The sequence below is a fragment of the Choloepus didactylus genome, chromosome 4 (assembly GCF_015220235.1).
Source record: "Choloepus didactylus isolate mChoDid1 chromosome 4, mChoDid1.pri, whole genome shotgun sequence".
In the NCBI taxonomy this organism is placed as follows: Eukaryota; Metazoa; Chordata; class Mammalia; order Pilosa; family Megalonychidae; genus Choloepus; species Choloepus didactylus.
The window spans coordinates 155,928,558-155,955,777 of record NC_051310.1 but is presented as its reverse complement, the minus strand read 5'-3'; the positions used below and the strand labels follow the sequence as shown (position 1 = coordinate 155,955,777).

Below are 27,220 nucleotides of genomic sequence, written 5' to 3'. Positions count from 1 at the left end.
ATTTAAATACTATAGTAGAACTTAACAAAATGAATTACCTTCTGATTTTATTCTTAAGATAATGTTATCATTTATTTTGAAACTCTATTAGGGAAACTTAAAAGCCAGTTTATAAGCCATGTTAAAAAATGTTATTACCTGATTTTTCAACAATAACATTATTGTTGAGCCTTTTTATCTAAACTTACTCCCCACAATATACTCCAGAGGGTTTTTGGCTGTTTACAAAAGTCAATGAATTGAAAGGAAAAAAAAAAAAAAAAAAACCCAGATAGGGAACTATTTTAAGGATTGTGCTCTGGAAAAAATGCCATAAGTGGAATATTAGAAACATTAAACTCCAAATGACTCAGATTTTCAGAACCTTACAGTTGAATGGAATTTGTCTTTGAAAAGACATCAATACTATTCTGTCTAACAAAGAGAGGACTTCAGGACAAAAATACTAATGTTAGACTGCCCAGGTTCCTAGGATATTTTGTGAGGTAGTTCATATAAATTATATTCAAACTTGATTGAAGGGATATGATACCAGATAACAGAAAAATAAATATTGCAGAATGATGCTCAAGCTACTCCAAAAGCATCATCATTATTCCTGACATACCAACTTGTTCAGCCCCTCTACAGTTATCCAATATTACATGACATCGCAGGGATGGGGTCAAATGAAGATCCAGGCTTGTGAACTCTGAGCCCCTTAACTTATAAAGTTCAATAGATAAAACCAAGTCAGTGTATTCTTATCTGCAATAGGAAAATGTAGCCCAGTTAATTCAGCTTCACAGAGCACATCATTTGGGAAAATGTTTGCCTTCTAATTTTCTAGTTGTGTCTCTTCTCTTTGAACGGCATGGTATAACATTGTGAATGTCAAACCAGAAATTGGAATCTATAAGCTCCATGTCTGGTTTCTTACATCCATAAGACATCGTCACACCTATGACTTGCCAATCTAAACTGAAGATGATAAAAGTCCAAAGACCAAAGAATTCACAATTTAACTTGAGATCATTATATCAAGTTTCATATATTTAATTGATTCTACCTGGAGAGCAGGTCAATTAAAAACAAAAACCTTAGTCAAAAAAGTTTCTGCAGCCTCAAGATAAGACTTGTGGTGGAGCCCCAGCTGTAGAGTTTGGGTGCGGGTTACAGGTATCTGTTGTCTACTGTGCCTCACAGCACAGAAGTAGGTGGCTGAGTCACCAGGCTGAGAGGCCACGAGGTATAAAGCACCCTGTCTTGATGATTAATCCAGCAAGGCTTTAAGTCTTCCACTCTTTTACTCCCTTTGACTTGACTGAATTATCAACAGAGATGTGAGCCCTTTCCCAGGGTCCTGCCGGTACCACTGAAGGAAGTAAATAGCACTGTTCATGTAATTGCAGTCAAGAACCAAGGTCTCTCCCTCTTGGACATTCAGAGCCAGAGGACTCTGCTTCACCTCCTGTTTACTGCTCACCCCTGTTCAGAAAAAGAAACACAGAGAGAGGGCATTGGTCAGTGGATAATTATCCTTTGGAAGTTACTTTTAAATTTTTTTTTTTTTCAATTTCACAGAAACTTCCAGAAAACCTTTCCCTATCTTTCTCTCTCTTCCCTAGGGAGAAATGTCCCAGGGATGCCTGTTCTTTGCCCATTTCCAGATCCCTCTAACTCACAGTCTAGTTGCAGACAAAGGACAAGCAGGCCCAGGGATTTCTCCATTTAGCCACCTAGACTCTCTGAGAAGTGAAAACTTGTGCCTGAAACATTGACAAGTGTTCACAAGATAAAAGAACTGCTTTGCTATTTCATACATTCAAATTTTTCTACAAGAAGCAGAGTCAGCTCAGCTAATTAGAGGTAAGTCCCCAACCCTCTTCCCCCCCACACACACCCTACACACATTCTCATCTGCAAAGAGCTGAGAGGAAATGGAAACACTGCCATCTCAGGACCAAGCACAGCATTGCTAGAGAAATGGGTATCTCCCTTCCTTCTCTCCCTCCTCCTCCTCCTCTATCATCTCTTCTTTCTTTCCTCTTTTCTTCATTCTTTCCTTTCTCATTTTCTGTTTCCATCCTTCTTCCTTTCTTCATTTTGTTGTCCTTTCTTTCACTTTATTTTCTATTTTTCTCCTCCTTCCTCCATTTCTCCTGTTCATTTAGCCATATAGCAAATGCTTATTTAAGTACTGGACATAGACTACAAGTAATTCATCTCCATGATAATAATTATGTGCTCACTTTGGCCCTGAGTTATCTTCCCTGCTGTGGACTCTGGTCTCACAGGTGAGCTGAAGAAACAACTGATGCCTGGGAAGGCAGAAATGATGAGATGCCGACTTCATGGTCTGTGTCATTTCTTCTTTGCTCCGTGAGTGGAAAGGGTGGCAATGGGATGAGAGGCAGGGTTATTCTGATTTTCTAAAACTCATATAAACATTAGAATTGCCCCTGTGAGGTTCATCGCCTCATCTGCATTCTCGTTTGAGCTGGAACAACTTGATCATGATCATCATACATTCTTCCAAGTAATTATGCCAAGATAAGCACTTACAAAGAGATTTTGGAAAAGAGAAAAAAATGTGGTGACATAAGAGATGGTTCCAAACTTTGGTGTACTAGTTACATGAGGACATAAGGTTGATTTCATTTTTTAATGTATTTGTACAAATTGAAAAAAAGTGGAACTAAAACCATTGTATAGGGTCCAGGCTGATCAAAAGGAGGTACTGTGGTTGGAATTTTGCACCAGATTGTACACTGAGAGTATCCAAAAATACATCTGATACTGACTTCTACCTTCCAAAAATTCTATGAAAAAATGTTAATGTTAATGTTAATTAAAATTAATGAGCTGCTAACTTAAGAAAATTTGATCCTATTTTATGTATAATGTGTATAATTTAAGGGTGGAGGAAAAGAGCGAAAGTTACTGCATGGTGTTCTGCTTGGAAAATAGGCCAGCCAACAAATACAAGATTTTCCACACATCTGGCCATGTTAAAATACAAAAGAGAAATGGATGTTCTGGTCACCAAGACTACCTTGGCAAGCTACAAATTGGCTTCTGTCCAGTGCAGAAGCCAGTCCAAGTAACCTCCCTAAGGAGAAATTGTTCCCAGGGTGTTTCTCAGATAATATCAAAGTTTTTAAACCTATTTTCCTCAAGGATTAACTGACACATCTCAAATGGTATAGACTAGATTTTACCAGAACCCCACTTCCCAAAAAAAGAGAGTGTGTGTTGAATAAATTCTAGTGGATTAAAAAAAAAGAGTGTTTAAAGGAGCTATATGGTCTAAATAGTAACTAGTCTACTGTTCAAGTATCAGAGATACTAGATTAAAGGAAGCATAATCAACAGCACAACAATGGATTGTCATGCAACATGTAAGTAAACTTGACCCCTTTTTGTTGTTATTTCTTTAAAAATTTTACAATTCCATCTAGGTAAATTTCATCAATCATTGTAAGTGGAGAGGTTTTCTTGACTTTGAATAGAGGATATGGAAAATGTACATAGACATACTAGTATCTATGAATTACCTTTGGAATTCCTTTTTCTCTATCCAGCTGCAGACACTCTTCAAGTCCTAACTTAAGTCCCTATTCTTCCATGAAGCCTTCTGTGATGGATATTTTCTGTTTACTCTTTCATATTCATTGACAGCCTTCTTCCCTGTTTTGTAACCCCAAAAGGCCAAACTTTTTGGCTGAATCAAAGGGCCCCCTTGTCCTCTCACTTCTGATTAGATTTGGCCAATCAGAAACATCAAAAGGAGGATAGGAGAGGACTGAGGTTAGGATATTTATTCCATTGATTCCACTGATTGTTTTCCCACTGCTGAGTGACCTCCGCTGGGCTGGTTCCCTCTAGCAAAAGCCCCAGTTCCTGGCTGGCAGCCCTCTCTTACAGCTGCAGCTAACTTCTCATTCCCCTCCTGCTTTCAGACCTGGTAGCAGTAATGGTTTTCCACTGTTGCTAAACTTACAGTGCAACATCCCTTGTTGGTTTTCTTTAACCTTGTCAAAACCTGTGTGAATGGTTCCTTTATTAAGCCTTCCCCTATAACCCCATTTCAGTGTGCTATCTGCTGAGCTTCTGACTGATAGAGTAACTGGTGCTGGTAATGGCAGCCCTTTAAAACCAGGAAACAGACCTTAAATTTTGGATTTGGGTATTGGGTTGCATGCAAATATGAGAAGAGCACTACCTCCCTGCCAGAGGAAAGAGGACAGTGGTAACTTGTGGCATATGCTGACATCATCATCATCATCATCATCATCATCATCATCATCATTATATTATTTAATTATTATTATTTTTTTATTCAAAAGAGAAGGCAAGGCTCTGGGGAATCAACAGCTGTGGCACTTAGCCACTCTAATGAAAATAAAGAATGTGCTTGACCTCTTCTGATGGTCCTAAAGGTCTTACAGGGATGAAAGGACAAATGGAAGGCATTGCATGCCCAATTCTGAAAGCCTTGAAGCAAAAACTGATGGAATTGAAAGGAGAAATAGGCAAATCCACATTTAAAATGGGAAACCTCAAAACTCTTCTCCCAGTATTGATAAAACAAGTAGGTAGAAAGTCTACTTGTTTTATCAAGTAGATGACATGAACAACACTATTAATCAACTTGGCAGAATTGACATTTGTAGACCATAACTCTCAGTAGCAGCAGTTTATATATTCTTTTCAAGTGCACCTGGAACATTCACCAAGATAGACTGTATTCTGGACCACAGAAAAACCTTATGAATTTAAAATAGTAGAAATCATGGTAAGTTCTTGGCCCCATAACAGAATTAAACAAAAAAGCAATAACAGAAAGAGAGTTGGAAATTTTTTAAATATTTGGAAATTAGATAGCAGACAGGACACATCTAAATAAATTGCGGGTCAAAGGAAAGGGGAAGTCTGAAGAGAAATTAGAAAATATTTTGAACTGAATTAAAAGTTTTTAGAAACATACCAAATTTATAGAACACAGCTAAAACAACGCATAGAGAGGTTTATAGCATTAAATGCTGATATTAGAAACATATTAAGATGCTTTTATTAGAAGAAATCTATCTTTCTACTATAAAGTTATAGCTGCTTTCTTCAGGTTTCTATAACTGCTGCTTTCTCTGGCTACATAAGCCCTGAGGACTGATTCCCCTTAATTGGTAATTTTGTCAAAATTCCCTTTTCTCACCCATTAGATTACAAAAAGAAATAATAATAATAATATTTAGTGTTTTTGATGAGGTCAGGAAATGGGCATTCTTATATCCTGATAGCTCAAGTATAAACCAATAAAGATTTACAGGGTTATTTACATAGATGCAGAAATTCCACTTGGCTGGAAATTTAGCCCTATGAAATACCCTTAAATTTCACATTGTCTGCAGCAGGGGAAAATGTGGGAAATTTTAAAATACCTTTCAAGACATTATAGTAGAGCTATATTATGTTATACTGTATAGTTGTTTAATGGAATAAGAGAGGCTTAAATTTTCTGACTTGCAAAGATCTTTCTGGCATTTAATCAAATCAGCACTTTACACATAATGTAATCCCATTTATACTTTTAAAAAGTATGTTTATTATAAATATGTGTTTAAATGAGAAGAAGCACTTCAAATCTGCTCACCAAATTTTTAACAGAAATTGAGAACTTTTCAGGGGCATCTTAAGGAAGTAGTATTTTTTACTCTACATGCTTAACATTGCTTAAATATTTTAAATAATAAAACAATTTGTAGCTTTTGTACACATAAAAATAGAATACTTAATACTAATCCATAAAAACTAAGGAAAAATTTTAATATGATCATTCTTTTCTAGCAAACTCGCAAGATTCATTTATTTTTCAAATGCCTGTGTAATAGAAAAACCAGATAGTTCTCAGAGGAAAAATGTTAGATTTATGAACTTCATATTGGACTTATAACAAGAATGAAACTCACATAGGAGAAAGGGCCATACATCCAGGCTTTTCTTTCCCCCTGCTTTTTCTTTCCTGGCCCAGTTCTTGATTCCATGTACCTTATCCTTATTTTTCTCCCTTTCCTTCATTTTATTTTATTTTTCACCTTCTTCCATAAACTTACATTCTTCTTGTGTAGTCACCTCTGTAAGTGGATGCTATCTCCCCTTCCCTGCCTGGGAGAGAGTCAGGCCCCATCTGCCTGGCTGTGTGTCTCTCGTGGTGCAGTGGTGCAGGTGGTGTCTTTCAGGATAACCTGGCACAGGATCGGGGTCATGACTTCTGGTCTGCAGGAATGAGCAGTGAAGCCATTTTCTTGGTCACATTGCCTTTAACCCTCAAATCAGTTGCTGTGGCCCCTCATTATAAACTCTTGACACAGGATTGTGTGCTTGTTTCCTCTGTCGGTGGAGTAGGGACAGGATATTTTCCCTTCTTGTCTTTCAGCACTGTCCAAGAAGTCAGGCTGTGTGGTCTTAGCATTTGTGGTGGCTTGGAGCTGTGCCTCCCAGAAGAAGGCATGTTCTTAAATGTAATCCATTCCTGTGGCTGTGAACACTGTAAATAGGATCTTCTGATGAAGCTACTTCTGTTAAGATGGGCCCAGCTAAATCAGGATGGGTCTTAATCCTATTACTGAAGCCTTATAGGGAAGGTTGCAAGGAGAAAGACACAGGGGGCAGCCAGAAGCTCGAAGTCAGTGGAACCCAGAGAAGGAGAAGCCAGGAGAGGCTGCCATGTGCATTGCCATGTGACAGAAAAGCTAAGGACCACGGACTGCTGGCAGCCACCCCCAGAATGCCATTGTCTTCCTAGTGAAAGCATCATCTTGATGACACCTTGATGTTGGACTTCTAGCCTCAAAACCATGAGCCAATGAATTCCTGTTGTTTAAGCTAATAAACCATGGTATTTGGTTTATCAGCCAGGAAACAAAAACAGCATTACACATAATCCCTGAAGGATAAAAACATCAGATTAACTCCATATTCACAAATGAAGGCAAATTTTTAACGTCAAGGCACAAAATCCTTAGAACTTTCTTCTCTGAGTCCCAGTCCCTACTTCACTTTCCTCTCATTTGGGTCCCTCAGAAAGAGCAAAATACAGCTAGAATTATCTAGACTCACTAGAAATGGGACTTCATTGTTCTCTTTCCCACTGGAAATTCTTTACAGCAGGGAAAGCTCTCTGTGATCACCAGGTATGAGCCAGCCCCCAACTTTGAGGTCATAACTTCCTCAAAATATACACAGGTCTGATCTGTACTCTTGCTTTAAGCATTGTGGGTGACAGACAGTGGGAGAAGGGGTGCAGCAGGTTCCTCTTCTGATTCCTTGGTTTCAGATGCTATCCTATCTTAGGTCCAAAATACCCAGGGTCAAAGTACAGTCATACCTGTCACCAGCCTTATAATTCAAGTTGACACTATACTGCAGGGCCTAAGCTCAATCTCTGCGACCAAATCTGGGCTGGGGAGGCTTCAATACAGAAGCATCAGCTGAGTAGCTGTGATCACAGCCTCTCACTTGGCCATTGTCACTCTGGGGAACCCCAGGGCCTAGAGTCAGCTTCTTGGTTGATAACATCCCTGGGTTTGGACACATCCCTGAAAAGAGGATAAGAATAAAAACACAGGCATCCAGCCCATCACAAGGGGTCTATTTGTGATCACAGAGTTTTAAACTCTAACAGACTGAGTCTAAAAGAAGAAATTAAAAATCTTATGGAAAGCATTCACCCAGATCCCTTCTCATCACTTTTTCAGAATTCCAAATGAAAGAATACATCTTACTGGTGATCTGATGCTCCAAGGAGTTCACAGGATTTTTCTTTACATTAAGGAACACATCACCCATTCGTCTGACAGGATAGAGAAACCCCACAGGGAAGAGCAAATGGAACTTACATGCAGAGGGTGGTGTGCTCAAAGTGACCTGGAAGGTTAGGATCAGAGTTTTATCTAGAAGCCATCTCTCCTGACCTTCCAGTCTCCTAAAATGTCTTTAGGGATCATGCATCTCTAGGAATGAATTTATAGAGTGCAGGTCTTCTTATAAAGGAAACAAGATCTGGAATGGTGTTGGCTGTATACTCCACAAACTCTGTCCCAGGTCCACCTTTCCCCTTCTCCATGTGCTCGCCTGGTGGTGGCATATACTAAGAGTGGACATGCAGAGGAGAGAAAGGAAAGGGGAAAGGAAACATACTGTAAAAAAGAAAGAGGGAGTAGCCTTGGAAACTTTTTCACATTATCTTCTCAAATTCAAGAGAATTGAAATAGATACAAGAAAAAGAATTCTTTCCCCATAAAAGAAAAAAAAAAAAAAACAAAATAACACCATACCACTTTCCCCTATTACTATTAAAAAATGGATAAAACTCAGCCAATTAAGATTGACAGCTGCATAGCTACTTCCTGCCTTCCTCTATCTGTGTCATCCTTTTCCATTCTTTTCCATTCTGAATGGGAAGAAAACTTTTCATAATGGCTTGGGACAGGGACAGGGGTTATTGAATGTTGGATGCTGGGTACAGACTGTTCTGCACATAACAAAGAGAACTAAGTATATATCATTTGTCACAAGTTTCAGCACAAGCTGGGGGCTGAAAGTGAGCTCACCACTCCATCCCTCACTGAGCAGGGGTTTTGTAGACAGATGTAGTAGTGCCCTCTTGTGACTAAACATGTGAATGTCTTCATTCAGATCCTGAGCAAGTCCACCAACCTGCTTTTTAATTTTTTTACAGATACAGAATAAAATAGTGTAGATGTGCTTTATCATGTTAAAGGAGGGACACAGCTGGTTTTGGTTCCTTGTAGTTTCAGACTGATCTCCATGTGTGACAGGACAGCAATTTTTGATATTAAGAGAGATTTTGCTCTTCCTAAAATTTTCTTAACTATGTCCTTCCCCCATTCAGACAGTGGGTGAGTCTCTGTTCATCACTTCAAGGAAAAGTAGTAGGCAGCAGAATAAAAGAAAATGAAAGGATCTGGCACAAATCATAGATTTAGGACACAAAATGATATAATGCAAGGTAGAGCAAGAAGAAGAAGAAAAAGGTAACAAAAGGGAAAGCAAATCAAAGAGGCTTAAGTATTGATGGGATCTTTTGGAGGGACTCTGGACCTTAGCCCTTCAAGGACTTCTTAGGAAAATTCCAAAACCTCTGGGCCATGTTCACCTATTAAATAAATCACAGTGCAGCCCTGTTTAAAACTTCAGTCTTCACACTCTCCTCTGTGATTCCCAGCTATCAGAGTTTGACCTGGTATGCTCTGTTAATCCTCCTTCTTTTTCCTTTGGCTCTGGCTCCTTCAGGGGTATGGCAGAGGAAAAGGGATTAAGGGGAAAAAACAGTCAATTCCTTTATGCCTTAACTGATGCATGGGTGTTTTTGCATCTCTGACTGCTGAGTCAAGTGTGGCAAGCATCCCTGTGAACCAGCACCCAGAGACCCTAAGGGGCTTCCTCAAGGCAGAGTTCTCCCATCAGCCTCTACAACCTGGGACTTTCTCCTCTCCTTGCTGGAGGGCAGGCAGGACAGCTCAGCCCTGCTGCCTTCTGAGGCAGCACTTGCTCAGCAGAAACTCACTCCTCACCATGCCTAATGGAAGAAACCCAAGCAGCTCCACTGCTGCCCCTTCTCCACTTGGTCATCTCTCTCCAATTTCCTTGTCTTCTCCTTACACAGATGCAAAAGTAGATCAAAAAGTCTACCTAGCAAGCAGTTATCCCAAGGTGGAATGTGATCCTCCTCTTTATTCAGGTGACCCCTGTCTTTAACAGTAATTATCTTGGGGTTTTACCTCCTCAAGTGGCTTGTGGAGAAAGAACATTGACAATATTCTCCTCTTGACCCTCCCATCCCTAGCCATCTCCTTCCCTCAGCTACGGGGTGAGGGTTGGAAGTTGCAGAACCTGTTCAGTAGCTTCTTCTTAAGCCCTAGAGGGAGTGTCCCACAGTGGGATGTTCTTAATGGAAAATGGTGGGTGCTTTATTGCTCTTGGTCCTGAGCTTTGCATCCTAGTTGCCAAATTCATGATGAGAAAATACTCCACAGTGTATCTTACTCACCTATATGAAAATATTTTGTTTGATTCTGTGATTCTAAATAAAGATTTCTAATTTTCCAAATATGAATGTGTATGTGTGTGTGTGTGTGTGTGTATATATATATATATATATATATATTCAAATAATATAATATTCCACTAATATTAGGTGGACTTTGGGGACATAATTCAAAATAGGGCTCACACCAACCAAAATTCACCAGATACAGGAAAGGGAAAGCCTGGCTATTAGGATATGGTAGAAGGTTAAACAAGGTCATGAAATGATTATGGATTATAAGTGTGGTCTGTGCCAGAAATTATTATGGAAACTATAAAGACAGAGGGGAGAAAGCTATTGTGTTATATTCTGCAATAAGCAGAGCTTTATCCATGTTGTAACCAGCTTTCCTCACTATAGTTAAGATGTTGTGGGGAATCCAGTTTTCTTCATTATAAAGTTGAAATGTTGTGAAGAACTGACTTGGCCCAAGAGGGCTTTTGTAGCCAAAGGACTAAAGAAAGCACCAGACATGTTCTGAGACATGAGGTTTTATTATAAGGCTTACCTACAGGGTGGCGAAGTCCAGTCACATTGCCCTGAAATCAGAGCTTCTCTGAATGGATTCAGGAGCTGCTTTGAATGGCAGCATGTTTGGAGCACAAGGTGGAAATAGTCTGCCTTTTGCGGGGCTGAATAAGCTGGTTATAAGGGCTAGACATTCTAATGGGTAAGAGAGCATAAGGCAGGAGCTGCGTGGTGTCGGAAATAAAGCGTTACCTGTAAGGGAATAAACACTCTCTTGGTTCTGGAGGAGAAAAGAATTTATTTACGATCTTGCAAGAAAGGGCGTCCAGCCAAACACACAGAAGGCTGGCGCACCAGAGGAAGAGAATGGCAATCTTTAAATCTCCTACTCCTAATTTGCAAGTCCCTCCCCTGTTTCCCCATTGACTGGGTACTACAGAGGTTACAGCCTATCCAAGAACACTAACTAATTCATCTTTTGAGATTTTAATTTGTACAGCCAATCCCAGAGAGCCAACTAGCTCATTATTGAGATTTTGAACTGATCAGCCTATCCCCCCCCAAATTTTTATTTTTATTTTTTTGCTGTGAGTTCCCGCCTCTGATACTACCTCATATCTCTTTACATCAGGCAGATTCTTCTCTTTGTCTGGGGCTTGTTTAAACTGGTTTTGCCTCCATTTCCCTTATTCCATGCTGTCTCTATGTGAAAACAAAACTTATTCCTTTGTTACAGATTCCCTCCTCTTTCTTTTTAAACACTTTTAGTTTTCACATTTTAGATTCTCAAATTTGCTAAGGGCTTTTTCGCATTCCTCATCATAGGGATCTTTCTTATTTTTGATTCTAGTGGTTTTGATGGGTTTTTGAACTAGCCTTTGAGCACACGGGATTATGTAGCACCCAGATGTTATAAACATTTTGGCTGGAATGATAAGGAAAATTAAAATAGATGTTGCAATTCCTTTCCATTTCTCGAACCAATTTTCCAACCATTCTGTGAGTGGGTTGTTAATGCTAGAATTCTCTTCTAGTTTCTGAAAGAAGGCTGTTAAGCCTTGTAGGGCTTTGGTGATAGTTTCATTAGGTGCGGTATTATTGGGGATGAATGTGCAACAATTTCCCCCAACTATAGCACAGACGCCTCCTTTTTCACCTAGCATCATGTCTAGGGCCATTCTGTTTTCCCATGCCATTTGGCTAGTGGCATCTAACTGTTCTGCTATTTCTTTAATGACATCCCTGGTATAGTTGATAAATTTTAGCTGATTAGTGACATTTTCATTGATGGTGACCCACCAGAATAAGGACGATTTAAATTCTGCAGCTACTTGATTTTTAGCTTTAAACTCATTAGGAACTTTCTGGGGAACCCCTATACTATCTACAAACATTTTTTATTGAAGGAACTAGGTACATTTTGTACATTTTTCTTTTCTCCTTTGCCTTGGGTTGGTAATTTCTTATTACTTTCAAATGCCAGGGTAAATGAGATAGCCAATTGAACCAGAGCACAGGTTCCTCCCCACCTTTCAGGTAGTGTTGGCCAGAGGATGCCCTTCCCACAGTACCACCAGAGGTCTGCTCGGGGTATAGTTAGGCTGGAGAAGTTGCCAGTACTATCCTTGCTCACATTCCACACCTGTGTACACAAAGCCATGGTACCAAGATCCTGGAGCCCTTCTTCCCATCTGGAGAGACAGGCAGAGTGGTTTCCGGGACCAAGGTGAGACGCTGGTATGGCTTTGCCACTTCCCTTCTGGATTGGAGGGAAAAGGGAGGACAACGTACTATGACTTTCACTAGGAGTAGCATTTTGAAAGGAGTGTTATACATTTAAACTCCCTTTCATGCTTTTTCATCCCCAAGGGGAAGAGCATAATCTGAACAGTGGGTTGTTTGGTTGTACAAGCATAACAGTCACTTCTGTTTAGACTCTGGATGGTATGTTTGCCCCATTCTACCCAGGCATTTGTATTTCCATAACCTGTCTCTATTTCTGTGGTTTGCTTTAAGTCTTTGGCCTTAAGTATTCTAAAGACCTTGGGGTCAATTTGAACTGGAGAGTTAAATTTCAGCCAAGTTTCCCTTAATGGTTTTTCCTCCAACCTGGGTAAGACCCATCCCTCATACTGTGTGGTCCACCAAGCAGTGTTCCAAGAATAACAGGGGTTAGGTGTCTCATAAGTTATACTCTCAAATGTTCGCCCCCCAACAATTTTGCTTTCTATTTGAACAGTCTGCTTACATAAATGCTTATATTCCTCCCTCAGTTGTTGCTGATGTTTTAGATTTTTACAGCTCATTACTTGACAAACATCAAATTGTACAGTTTGAGACTTTAAGCCTTTGACTACACTTATAACCAGCTTAGCAGAACCTGTTACTCCTTGAATATAGAACATTATGATCAGTATAAGCAATTTCATCATTAAGCTATACACAGAGCACAATGCAAACATAGGGTTTAATCCAGCCCTTCCTCCCTTCTAGTATGTTCCTTCAACTGTTGCCTATTTAAAGTGATCCTTAGGAGATCTGAGGTAGGAGTCACTTTCCAGGATTCAGGTTGAGTTGCTGGATACTTATCGTCTGGTTCAGGCACCAGTCCCTTCACTCATGTGTAATGGGTCCAGCCTTTTTCTGCCATTCGGACTGCCGTCTCAGTTGTCAGCAAGAGCTGATAGGGTCCTTCCCAGATCGGTTGAAGTTTGGATTCTTTCCACGACTGGATCAGAACCCAGCTGCCAGGCTGATGTCGATGGGCAGCAAATTCAAGAGGCGGGGTCTGAGCCAGCAGTCCACGGTGCCTGAGAGATGATAAAGTAGAAGACAAGGCCAGTATATAATTCTTAAGAAAAAGATCCTTTGTGTCTAGGGAGGGGAGCTCTCCAGTCCTCCTGGGGAAAGGCAAACCAAAAAGCATTTCATAAGGGGAAATTCCCAGTTCTTTTCTAGGGGCAGTCCTGATTCTTAGTAGAGCTATAGGTAAGCACTTGATCCAAGGTAACTTTGTTTCCAAAACTAATTTAGAAAGATGTTTCTTTATGGTTTGATTCATTCTTTCCACTCTCCCAGAGGATGGTGGATGCCAGGGAGTGTGGAAGTCCCAAGTGACACCCAGGCTTCTCATGACATTCTGCAACACACGGGAGGTAAAGTGACTGCCATTATCAGAGTCTATATTTTCCACTAACCCATAACGGGGAATGATTTGTTCAAGGATAACTTTAGAAGTTCCCAATGCTGTAGCTGAGGATAGAGGGTAGGCTTCCACCCATCCAGTGAGGTGGTAGACAATTACCAAAATATATTTTAAATGACCGATTGGTGGCATTTCAGTATAATCAACTTGAATGCTCTGGAATGGTCTCAGGCCCAGCTCTCTTCCCCCTTGTACCTGTTTTCTTAAAACCTTTTTATAAATTTTTTTTGACAAATTATGCACTGCTTACAGATTTGTTTAGCAACTGTATAAAGGCCTACACATCCAAATTGTTTAAGTACTACATCACACATGGCTTGTACCCCCCAATGACTCCCCTGGTGTAGGACTGCTAATATCTCCCTCATTATTTGTTTATTTAACATTTGTCTGCCATCTGGGAGAAACCATTTCCCCTGATCATTTAAGGTTGCTCCTAACTGTTTCAACTCTTTTACTTCTTCGGCAGAGAATATAGGGACCCCAAATTCCTTAGGGATAGAGGGTATTAGGACCATTATTTTTAAAGGGGGGTAGAGAGAGGCCTCCTTAGCCTTTTCATCAGCCAACCTATTGCCTTTTGCCTTAAAAGTAGGTTCCTTCTGATGTCCATTTATATGCACCACTGATATTTCTCTAGGTAAGAGTAGACTGGTTAATACTTGTTTCACCAATTCCCCATGAACCAGTTCTTTTCCTTTGCTATTGATTAATCCCCTTTCTTCCCAGATCTTTCCAAAGGTGTGGACTACCCCAAAGGCATACTTAGAGTCAGTGTATATTGTACCATCCTTTCCTTCTAATACTTTGAGGGCTTGATTTAGTGCATACAACTTACAAGTTTGAGCTGACCACTTATTGGTCAATCGGCTAGCTTCTTTTACTTCACAAGTTATCCCATCTACAACTGCATAGCCATTGTGCCTTTCTCCTTCTAGGACTTTGGAGGATCCATCTATGAACAGTTGATTCATTCCCCCGAGTGCCGGGGAAGATCCCTTAGGTCAGGTTGGACTCGAGTTTGGTATTCAATTAGGTCTAAACAGTCATGCTCAGGGGTCTCTACTTGCTCAGGCCCCTTCCAGAGGAAGGAGGCCGGGTTTAGGCTATGATCTGTTGTTAAGATCAAATCATCTTTTTTCATTAGGATTGCTTCATATTTTAAGATTCGGGAATCAGTTAACCATTTCCCTGCCCTTTGAGACAGAATAGTTCTCACTTGATGAAGAGTACTAACTACTAATGCCCCTCCAAAGGTTAATTTCCTGATTTCTTCTACTAAAAGGGCAGTTGCTGCAACGGCTTGAACACACCCAGGCCACCCCCTAGAGACTGGATCTAAAACCTTTGAAAGGAAAGCCACCGGCTTTCTTTGGCCTCCCCAGATTTGGGTTAGGACCCCCAAAGCTGTTCCCTTATCTACTGTAACAAACAGGTGAAAGGGTTTTTCGAGGGAAGGAAGTGCTAGAACAGGAGCTTGCACCAGTGCCTGCTTGAGTTCATTTAATGCCTTTATTTTCACTTCCTCCCATTCTACTTGTCAGGCTCTTCCTCTAGTAATTTTTGGTATAGCCCTTTAGTTCAAGATGCAAAAGAATCTATCCACAATCTACAGTACCCTACCAATCCCAGGAATTTTCTTAGCTCTCTTTTTGTTTGAGGAAGAGGCAACTCTACTATGGCCTGGATTCTTTCTGGATGGATTTTTCTTTTTCCTTCACTTATGAGGTGGCCTAGGTACTTAACTTCCCTTGCTACAAATTGCAGTTTACTTTTAGATACCCTTAATCCTTGTTTCCCTAAAAAGTTCTGTAGATTTTTCGTAGCTTGAGCCACCACTTGCCTTTCTTTACCTGATATTAATAGATCATCTACATATTGCAGAAGGGTGATTTCAGGTGGGACTGGAAATTTTTTCAGTACCCTCTCTAACTCTTGCCCAAAGAGATTGGGGGACTCCGTGAAATCCTGAGGTAAGACCGTCCATCTGTATTGCTGCTTTCACCCATTGAAGGGAACTTCCCACTCAAATGCAAACAGGTCTCTACTTTTTGGATCAAGGGGACAGGCCCAGAAGGCATGCTTTAAATCTACTACACTAAACCACTTATGATGGAAGGGAATTTTACTCAGGAGAGTGTAAGGATTAGGAACTACAGGGTGTCGAACCTGGACAATTTTATTAATGGCCCTTAGATCCTGCACCATTCTCCAGCTACCATCTGGTTTCTGAATGGGGAGAATGGGAGTATTAAAAGAGGACATACAGGTTTCCAAGAGTCCATCTCGAAGGAGACCCTCAATGATGGGTTGGAGTCCCTGTCTTCCTTTAAGAGGAATAGGATATTGTTTCTGGAACACGACCTCCCCTTCCTTTTTTAACTTGATTTTAATTGGGGGAATTTGCAACCCTCCCCTGTTTCCTTCTTTTACCCATACCTCCTCCCTAATGTCTTTTTCATCTTCTTCAGTGAGCAGGGCCAAAACCTCAATCCGTCCATTCCTTACCTCTAAATCCAGTCCCATAGGTATTATTAGGTCTCTTCCTAATAAATTACTCCCAGCTTCTGGGATGTGCAACAAGGGAGCTATGATTTGATTATTTTCCCAACAAATGTTAGTAGGTTCAAGAATGGGAACTTTAAATCCCTCCCCTTTTACCCCTGTGACGGTGAGGGAACTGCCAGAGAGCCTGGCTCCCTTTGGAAGATGATTTACAGAGGAGCAAGCTGCTCCAGTGTCTACCAAGAATGTAATTTCCTCTTGATATGGGCCCACCGTTAAATTTACTAAAGGCTCCCGGTGGGCTTCTGAGATGAGGAGCCTCTGACTCTCCTAGTCTTCAAAATTCATTAGCGGTATAACTCCACCCTCCTTCTGTAAGTCTGGGCACTCCCTTTTGAAATGGCAAGGCTTTTCACAATGATAACACCCTGCAGAGTTCTGCATTTTCCTTGCTCCTTTTTTTAAAATCAGCCCAGCCCCCTCCCCTATCTCGCCTCTGTCTGCATCCCCCATTTCCTGTTTCTAATCTTTTCTTGACCAAGTGGTCAACAGTGGCTATCATGACTTTAGCCTGCTGCTTTTGTTTTTTGTCCTCCCTTCTTAAAATTTCTTACTTCTGCACTCGTTAATGGGGCATTTACATACCCGACTTCCTTTGGCCCCATAGGCACCTCCCTCAAGGGGTAAAGGGATTTAACGGGGTAATGTTCCCTTACTCTCTTTCCTTCAAGAGTTTTTGGAAATGGAAAATTCTGTACATCCTTTTTGCACTGTGTTAATTCTTTCCTCAACCACTGATGGGTCATATCTGGTGGAGCAGTTGGCGCCGATGGGCCTCCTGATTCCCCTGGAACCTGTGTGGACCTTATTAGGTCCTCAGACTCTAACAATCTCTGCCCTGGGGGAGGAGGGGAATAGTAGGGAGGAGGAAGGCTTAATAAGGGGTCCCAGGGTTTAGATTCTACCAACTCATCTTCCAAGTTTGGGTTTTTATCTTTCACAGGGTAAAGGGGAGTTTTTTTGTTCTTTAGCCAGCACGTGGCATAATCAGACTCCTCCTTAGAAAAGGGTTTCTTCTCATTAACATAAATTACAAGGTTGGCACAGAGCCAGTCCTCCTCTGTCCCATACTTTGGCCAGAATACATCTGGTGGTGAAATGCTTTCTTCAGTCCAAATGTAACAACAATATTTAATCATTTTCTTTTTGTCCTTTCCCTTGGTCTGATCGCTATTGGTCCAATATTTTAACATCCTACCTAGTGGGCTATCTGGAGGGATGTCCCTGAGGGACTCTATAGGTGCCCCCTTTTCTTCTTCCCCAGCCGGCCAACTGCCTCTATTTCCCATCCTGAGTCTTGTCTGGGCTTCTTTCTCTCAGTTCCTTTCACTTTGTCTGTGGCCCTTTCCCTCGCAGGAGAAGGGAACTGCAGATTGAGACTCCGCACTCGCTTCGTGCAGTATGTCACACGTCTCAGTCACACACAAGCAGTTCCAGACTCATCAGGAATTCCCGACCACCAAGGCAATATATTACTTTCCTTACCTTGGTCCGTGCACGGAGTTGCCTGGTCAAACAGAGGCAAGCCTTTTCCCCCTTTTCTCATCCACAACCGGCAGATCCAAGCGTCTGGTCTCGGGCCCTTTAGCTGCCAGAGATGGGCCCCCAATGGCGGAGTCCGAGACCACCCAATCAGCGGGGCGCGTCTTCCCTTTGTCCACCTCGGGGGTCCCCCTCCGAAGCTTTGGATCCCAGACGAGCCCCCAAGTTGTCAGAAATAAAGCGGTACCTGTAAGGGAATAAACGCTCTCTCGGTTCTGGAGGAGAAAAGAATTTATTTACGATCTTGCAAGATAGGGAGTCCAGCCAAACACGCGGAAGGCTGGCGCGCCAGAGGAAGAGAATGGCAATCTTTAAATCTCCTACTCCTAATTCGCAAGTCCCTCCCCTGTTTCCCCATTGACTGGGTACTACAGAGGTTACAGCCTATCCAAGAACACTAACTAATTCATCTTTTGAGATTTTAATTTGTACAGCCAATCCCAGAGAGCCAACTAGCTCATTATTGAGATTTTGAACTGATCAGCCTATCCCCCCCCAAATTTTTATTTTTATTTTTTTGCTGTGAGTTCCCGCCTCTGATACTACCTCATATCTCTTTACATCAGGCAGATTCTCTCTTCTCTTTGTCTGGGGCTTGTTTAAACTGGTTTTGCCTCCATTACCCTTATTCCATGCTGTCTCTATGTGAAAACGAAACTTATTCCTTTCTTACAGTGGCAATGTAGGGAGGGGTTGATTGTAACCAACCAGGAGGAGGAGAGGATTATAGAGATAACAGTATCTCAGGGAGTCTCAGGGAGGAGGCAGTTTCAGGTATAGATTACAGTTAGCATCTGATATTACAAAGAGAATAGGTCAAACCTTAACTGCCCTGGGTCACACAAACCATTCTGTGCAGTCTTCAAGACACTTGAGGGCCAGGGGCTCCCACAAGAACCCAGAAAGATTAAGAAGATTAATTAAAATTATTAAATAAAATATGTTTAAATTTTAGAACAGAGAGGGATATATTAAGAGATAATGCACTTATGGCCTCTTAAATACAGAGAGGATTTGTTATACAATTAAAAATAAAGACTGAAAAAACTTTTCTCCATGTTGTTCAGTCTTATTTTCCATTTGAGAAGTCTATAATTAAAAGGTTTTTCTATCTTCTACTTCTCCCTGCCCCTTTTCAAATCTTGATAAATTTCCTTTTGTTACTGTTGAGAACAAAAATGATTACCATTAGGTTTAGGCCCTGGGCCCTCACCCCACTCCTGCCCTTAGGAATTTTGTGATAGAGCCACCACATTCCCCCACCATAGGAACCCTGCAGGTCTTCAATAAGCCACCGTCCCCACCCTTAGGAATCCTGGATATCAAAATTTAAAACTTTCTAGCCCTGAAGCTCCCACTCTCAAACCAGTCAATGGAAATCTGCCAACTACCCCTTTTTCCAAAAGTAGCCACTGAAAGACTGCAAACCTAAACCTGCCAGCCTCCCCTTCTCTGGACAAAGAACTTCCTGCCAACCATCCTTTATGAGCCCTGCTGTTCCCTTGGCTCAGGGCTGTTGCCATCCTTGGCTTCAGCCCTCCTGTGCACAGTTGGACAATAAAACTCCTTTTGATGGAGTTTTTATCTCTTCTCTTCTTGATTGAATAACCTAACAATTACCTTCTTTCCCATGAAAACAAGAGATTTTCTACTAATCAGAATAGCACATGGTCTTACCCAAAATAAGGTGTTACTTGCATGGAGACATCCCTATATGAATTTCTGGGTTCCCTAGACACTTCTATAAGTTAACACAAAATCATTTGCAGGTCTTGTCAACCACCCTCCTCCCCTGCCCTGAAATTCAGCAGCCTCCAAATTATACTGTTTTTCAAATAGGATCTCCCAATAACTTGATTCAAAAATCATCTGGGAACTCATTAAAAACAGACTCCTGGCTTCATGCTGGACCTATTATATCTAGGTCATGCCAGAGCTACTGTATCAGAATCATTGGGAGCAAAGTATTTTTTTTAAATAAACTCATCATGTGATTCTTAAATGTACAATAGAACTTGAGAAGTGTTATACAATTCATTAACTCTGGAAAGATTTTATTTTTTAATCTCATTTTACGGTGCCCTCAGCATTTACTTTATCTTAGCCATTCCTTCATCTCAATTTCCTTAAGCCTCAGTTTCTTCATCTGAGAAATGGCATAATATTACTTCATAATTACTAAATTATTAAATAAGCATTAGTAAAATGCTAGCACTGAAATTAGCATGTGATAAGGGCTAAATAGCTGATGAAAATGTTGATGTGATGATGACTACAACTTGTGGGGCAGGTAAAAACAAGAATCCCATGGTAATTTTCTGATCTCCTTCTCTGAATGCAAGAGCCACACACTATACAGACTGTAAGGTGATAAGCCCAAAGGGTTAAAATAGAACAAAATCAGGTGATGTGGGAAAAGGGCACCTCTGTCTCTCCCTAAATCTAAATGCTTCTACTTCTGCTTCCTTTCCTTCTAGACTTTCCCTTATCCCCTCCCCACAAAGAAGGTATAGGAATAGCTAATTTTATAATTCAGAGTCCATTTACAAGTAAGATATTAGTCCCCATTCTTTTCTTTTCTGGTTTTTTTTTTTTTTTTTTTTTTTTTTTTTTTTTATCCCTGAGTGTTAATTGTTTTATTTTTTTTTCCACTGGGTACTGCCCAACCAGGAGGGAGTAAATAGCAGGCTTTGGGAAGTGCATTCACACTTTTAACAGTCTGTCAGGGTCCAAGGCTTCTTTCCACCTAAGGACAAGCCCATTGGTGCCATTCTTATATCAGGAATGATAAATATTGATCATCCACATGTTTTAAGTGAAGGCTTTCCTTCATTGGAAGGGCAGTTCTGACCAATGTATCTGAGGATTCCAATGTCAATCCACCATCATTAGGTCATGCACCCAGAATTCTGTTTTCACTGGAGATGGTACATTGAGTCTAGAGCCCTCACACTTCTTCATTCTCTGTCCTCCACTCCTATCTGAACTCAACCTCTTCCTTCCCCTGCAGATCTGCTCTTGTGGCTTTATTCCACATCTCAGCATGCACCCTGCCTAACAAGTTCCCCAAGCCAGGAACCTGGGAATCAACCTGGACTTCTCCGCCCTCACCCCCAGGTCCAATCCATCTCCAAGTCTGGTGATTGTATCCCTTCAGGGCCTGTTATGTTCTCAGTATCTTTCCATCTCCATTATCTTGCCCTTGTTAATGTCTCACTTGGTCTCCTAGTTGGTCTTCCTGCACCCATTCTTGTCCCCTCTTCCACTTTACCCTATTACTTCCCTATGTAATTTGCAAGTCAGTGGGCCATTCCTGTTCTCACCCTATACTCACCTTTAGGCTAATCTGAGCACACTATCACATTCCCCCTCAAAAACAAGAATCCAACTCCCAAATCATTAATGGCTACTGTAGATTTTTTTTCTGTTAACCGTAGTCTCTTGTTTGTATTGATTGCATTTTTTCCTCAATACCACCCCATTTTTAACCCCTTGCAAGGTTGACATTCATTTGTTCTCCCCCATACAAAAACATATTTGTACATTTTATCACAATTGTTGAGCACTGTAGGTTTCACTGAGCAAAACAGTCCAAGTCTTTATCTTTCCTCTTTTCTTCTGGTGTCCCACATGTTCCTAACCTTCCTCTTTCAACCATACTCATGGTGATCTTTGTTCAGTTTACTTACATTGCTGTGCTACCATCATCCCAAATTGTGTTCCAGACCTTTCACTCCTGTCTTTTCCTATCTGTCTGTAGTGCTCCCTTTAGTATTTCCTGTAGAGCAGGTATCTTGTTCACAAACTCTCATTGCCTGTTTGCCAGAGAATATTTTAAACTCTTCCTCATATTTGAAGGACAGTTTTGGCAGATATAGGATTCTTGGTTGGTGTTTTTTCTCTCAGTATTTTAAATATATCACACCACTTCCTTCTTGCCACCATGGATTCTACTAAGAAATCCACACATAGTGTTATCAAACTTCCTTTGTATGTGATGGATTACTTTTCTCTTGCTGCTTTCAGGATTCTCTCATTATCTTTGATGTTTGATAATCTGGTTATTAAGTGTCTTGGCATAGGTCTATTCATAGCTATTCTGTTTGGGGTACGCTGCCCTTCTTGGATCCGTAATTTTATGTCTTTCAAAAGAGATGGGAAATTTTCATTGATTATCTTCTCTATTATTGCTTCTTCCCCTTTTCCCTTCTCTTCTCCTTCTGGGACACCCATGACACATATATTCATGCACTTCATGTTGTTATTCAATTCCCTGAATCGTTACTTATATTTTTCCATTCTTTTCCCTATCTGTTCTTTTGTGTGTAGGATTTCAGGTGTCTTTTTCTCCAGTTCCTAAGTGTTTTCTTCTGCCTCTTGAGATCTGCTGTTGTATGTCTCCATTGTGTTTTTCATCCCTTGTGTTGTGGTTTTCATCTCTGCCAGTTGTTTTTTCACACTTTTGATTTCTACCTTATGTTCACCCAGTGTTTTCTTTACAGCCTTCATCTCTTTTGCCATATCTTACCTGAACTTTTTGATTTGGTTTTTGATTTGATTTAGCATATTTCTTTGAAAATCTTTAATAGATTGTTTCATTAAAGTGAAACATTACCTCAACTGTGTCTTGTTTGAGGTGTAAGTTTGTTTCTTTGACTGGGACATATCTTCATTTTTCATAGTGTAGATTATAGTTTTCTGTTATCTAGGCATCTGGTTTCCTTGGTTACCCCAACCAGATTTTCCCAGACTAGAATGGGTTCAGATCTCAGAATGTGGTTATGTTTAGTTTCAAGTCTCTCTGTGGGTGTGTCTTACAGATTAGCAGACTTTTCTGTGAGGTTTCTAGACACTGTGCTATTCCTAAGCTACCCAGCAGATAGCAACTGTCAGCCTGTCACTCCTAACTAGTGTGAGGTGTGGCCCTTTTAGTTTCTGTTTTGGCTGTTTTCCCCCAGGCTCTGGGGTCTGGTTCTGTAGGGAAGACCGGTAGTAGAGCTGGGCTCCCCTCTTCCTCTTAGGGAAGATACACCCCCTAGGGAGTTATCATCTGCATTTTAATAGCTTCTTTGTCTCTCTGGCTCTGTTACCTCCACTCCTGTTTGGGTCAGAGCACTGCAAACTGAAAATGGCCAAGGCTCTCTCCACTGAGCCCCTCAGGTTGAGAGAGAGAAAAAGGGACAGAAAACCCCCTTTCAGAGCCTGTGCACAACCCCCCAATTTCACTCATCAGCTAGAGGTAGCACCTTATCTTCTGGGCTCCCCCTCCTGGGACAGCAGAGTTTTCTGGTTCTTTAAGGTCAGTCATCACTAAAGTGTCTGCTTGTTAGAAGTTTGTAGCTTGTATCCAGCAGTCCACATTTGTTAATTAAATCCCCAGTTGGAATTTGGTTGAGCTATATTTGTTGGCTTAGAAAGTGCTGCTTTCTACCAAAGCGAGGTTTTGCAGCTCAGCCTGCCATGGATGGAGGGGGCTCCCAGAGCACTTCCACAGTTTCTACTTACAGCTTTGATGCTGCGATCTCAGGCATTCCTCCCAATCCAGGTTGGTGCACAATGTGTGGACAGTCATGGTTGTCCCCCAGCAGTCATTCCAAATTATTTACTAGTTGTTCCTGGTTGTTTATTAGTTGCTCCAGGGAACTTACTAAATTCCACTCCTCTTTATGCCACCATCTTAGCTCCTACCACTCTATTGCTATTATTAATCAAAAGGTAGTCAGATCCCAGTGAGTGGAAGTCAATGTCTTTATATATCTTGCATATTTTAAATCCCTACCTCCATATGATGAGCAGATCTAAATAGGATTAATGTAGTCCCCTGTGACAGGCTACTCTTTTCCCTTTCTATTTCACCTCAGATGCCTGGAAATCCATGTCCCAAACTGAAGCTTGGCCTATCTCTCCTCCTGTGGTGGTTTGGGGCTATGCACCCCAGAAAAATAGGCTCTTAACCTTAATTCATTTCTGTATGTGTGAACCCATTGTAAACTGACCTTTTGATGTGGATACTTTGGTTAAGGTGTTGCCCAACTGAATTACAGTGGGTCTTAATTCTGTTGCTGAAGGCTTTATAGGGAAGGTCACAGAGAAAGAGAAAGCTAAAAGGAGTAGCCAAAAGCTGAACATCCACAGTATCCAGAAGACAAGGGAGAAGCCAGGAGAGGCTGCCCTGTGCATTGCCATGTGGCAGAAAAGCTAAGGACCAAGGATTACTGGCAGCCAGTCCCATGATGCCACAGTCTTCTGGGACAAAGCATCACTTTTATTTACCCTAACCTCAAAACCTTGAGCCAATAAATTCCCATTGTTTTGCTCACCCAATGCATGGTATTTGCTTTGACAGCTGGAAAACTAAAACACCCCCTCATCCTTATAGGAATTTTGGGTTTTCTTATCTGGATTCAGAAGGAAGTAGGAAATCCTATTTAGGCTTTGAACTCTACCCCTGAACTCCAACCCACCTTTTCTACATTGGAGATAGTCAGGGGCTGGTTCAGCTGTAAGTTCTACTTTGCTTTTCATTTGTTTAATGTTATTACACATTACTTCCTCAGAAATTTTCTAAGAGAGGACTAGGGAAGGACTTGGCCATTCTTAGGTCCTTGGCAATATCATTGTATGACATAAAATCCTGTCTTAAATAAAAATTTAAAAATATTTCAATTGATTAATAATAAAGTCATGACATTAAAATGTGGGAAACAACTAAAGCCACAATTAGAGGAAAACTCATAGATGTAAATGCATATGCTAGGAAAGAAGAAAAGTTGAAAAGTAATGACTTAAACTTTTGACTCAAAGAAATAGAAAGAACAACAAATTAAACCCTAAGTAAAAGGAAGCAAAAAACATAATATAAGAACAGAAAGAAATAAAAACACAATTTACTAATTTTCACAAAAGAAAATAGAATATAGCTGTTACATTAGCTAAATTTATAATTTAAAACTTTCCCACAAATGAAACTCTACTCAGATGGCTTTGCTAATAAATTTTCCCAAATATTTTTGGAAGAATTAATAAAAATCCTACACAAAGACTCACAGAGAATAAAAAAGGAATGACAAATTCCAACTCCTCCAATGAGGTCATCATAACCTTAACCACAAATCTGACGTGGACTTTGCAAAGTAATAGTAATAATAGCAATTAATGGTGCAATATGCAAAAAGGATAAAAGAACATTACTAAGTGGAGTTTATTATAGAAATGCAAGTTGGTTTCACATTTGAAAATCAATCAAATTAATCTGCAATATTGACATATACTTATCTCAGCAGACGCTGAGATTACTGGGTAATTCCAGTTTCTTGACATTCAAGAAGAGGTGATAGCAGTCAGAATAGTGGTTACTTGAGGGTGGGGAGTGGGGAAGTTTGTTAAATTTGAAGGGGCACTTGAAAATAAGTGTCAGATGGATATGTGGGCTTGAAGATGATATTAATACAGGAACGGTTCACTTATAGGCATGTGCCCAGATTGTTATGACAGAATGCAAAAAACCAACCAATGTTTCAGGAAAGAATGTGTGTATCATGCAGTCTCTTCCATCCCTCCTGAATTTATGTGCAAGAAGCTCTGGACTATTATGAGAGCAGAGTGATCTAAGAACATGATGCACAAGGTTACCTGGGTAGAATGAGCAGCAGTGTGCATTTATGCTTCTCTGCTCTCTGGCTATGTCACAAGACCTTGTTCTCCACAGGACCCCTTGGTAAGAGGTTCTGAGTAAATATTTCTTTGGGGAGAAAATACAACCGAGATGCCACTGCCCCTGTTCCAGAGCCCCAACTGCAAAGTTTTGGTACAGGCTGCAGGTGCCAGTGGGGCACTGTGTCTCCACAGCACAGAGGTAAGAGGCTGAGTCCTCAGTCTTAGAGTCTGCGATGTGCAGGGAACTTTCCTTGTTTGACAATGTGGCTTTTATTCCATCTTTTTGCTTTGCATCTCCAACTGAATACAGAAGGAAGAGGAGTTTGAGGCCTTTCCCAGGATCTTGCCTATACCACTGTAGCCCTTTAAAATTTCCGACTGAGTAACTGCATTTGAGGCTGGGGCTGTCTCCCTCCTGGACTCGCAGGGTCTGAGGATGCTGTTCCACCTGGTCTTCTCCACTCAACGCTGCTCAGGGAAACAAAATCAGAAATGATGCAGAGCTTTTAGTTCAGCAATTCAGCAGCTTTGAAAACATCCCACAGAAAACCTGGTTTGACTGAAAACTAAATCCCCATCTCTCCTCCACTTTGGATGAATGTGCCCTTATTGTTCTCATCTTTTAACCTCCAACTTACAGCCAAGCTGAAGCCACAAGATTATTGATGCACATTCCAGCATTTTCTCCATCCTGATATCTCACTCTTGATACAATATGCGGTGATTCCAAACCTTCTGTTCTCAGAGGAGCTATTTCTATTTTTTATTGTTTGTTCTCAAATGAGCAAAAGATTTTCTCTGTTGTTGGCTCAGCCAATCAAAAGCCCTCCAGTAACTTGCACGCTTTTGAATTTCAAGGTCTGAAATGAGGGGAATGGAACCACTGCCACCTCGTGGCCACAGACTCAATCTCACTGCACCCACTTCATGCCAACTACAAAGAAAAAATACTGAGACCAGAACATTCTTCATATTTGGTGAACGTAGCATGTATGAGGTTTAAATTAGTATTCAGAAAAGTCTTCTCTTGTGAAGCTTTTGTTTCATCATTATTTAAGAGGCCTTTAAAGCTAAGCTGCTACCAGATAAAATAATTGAACCAAAGAGGTAGGTATACTGGATTATATTCCTTTAAAGACCACATGGACATTAGCAGGAAAAGTCTTAAAAGGACTAGAGTTTTGAAAAAACATGGGAAAATGGATTGTGGATATGTCCAGAAAACTCTGAGGCAATGTGCACAGATTGGGAAAATAAAATTAAGAATTCAATTTCTGCAAACAATTTTATGCCTGGCTACAGCTACAGGGACTAAGACCACATGTGCTGAGGTAACAAACATGATAGATCTTAGCAGGGAAGTGGGGGAAGAGCACAGCAGAGGGAGAAAAAAAAAGAGCTCTCCATTTCTGGACCCCAAAGACACCCAAAAGTCACTATGTGTGTTTGGAGGTGGGGTGAGGGAGAGCATTATTATCCAGGCAAATGATAAGTGCTTCACAATATATAAATAAGATGCAGGCAAAGTAAGTCTTCCTTCTCCATTTGACCTTCAGTACCACAGTTCTCATTCACAGAGACAACTACTTTCATTGCATACTTACACTCACACAGATGTGCACTCACTATTTTCAGACAAATCTATGCACTCCATTCTTTGACTTTTTTTTCCACTCAAAATACATCTTAGAGAT

At 40.8% G+C, this 27,220-nt stretch overlaps 1 gene segment (V, D, J or C); it reads right to left on the bottom strand.

Moving 5' to 3' along the window:
- Positions 1-1,285: 1,285 nt before the first annotated feature.
- LOC119532950 lies at positions 1,286-26,254 on the bottom strand. The segment is given in 3 exon segments: positions 1,286-1,467; positions 25,629-25,994; positions 26,165-26,254. Coding segments are annotated over 3 exon segments (600 nt in total).
- Positions 26,255-27,220: the final 966 nt, after the last annotated feature.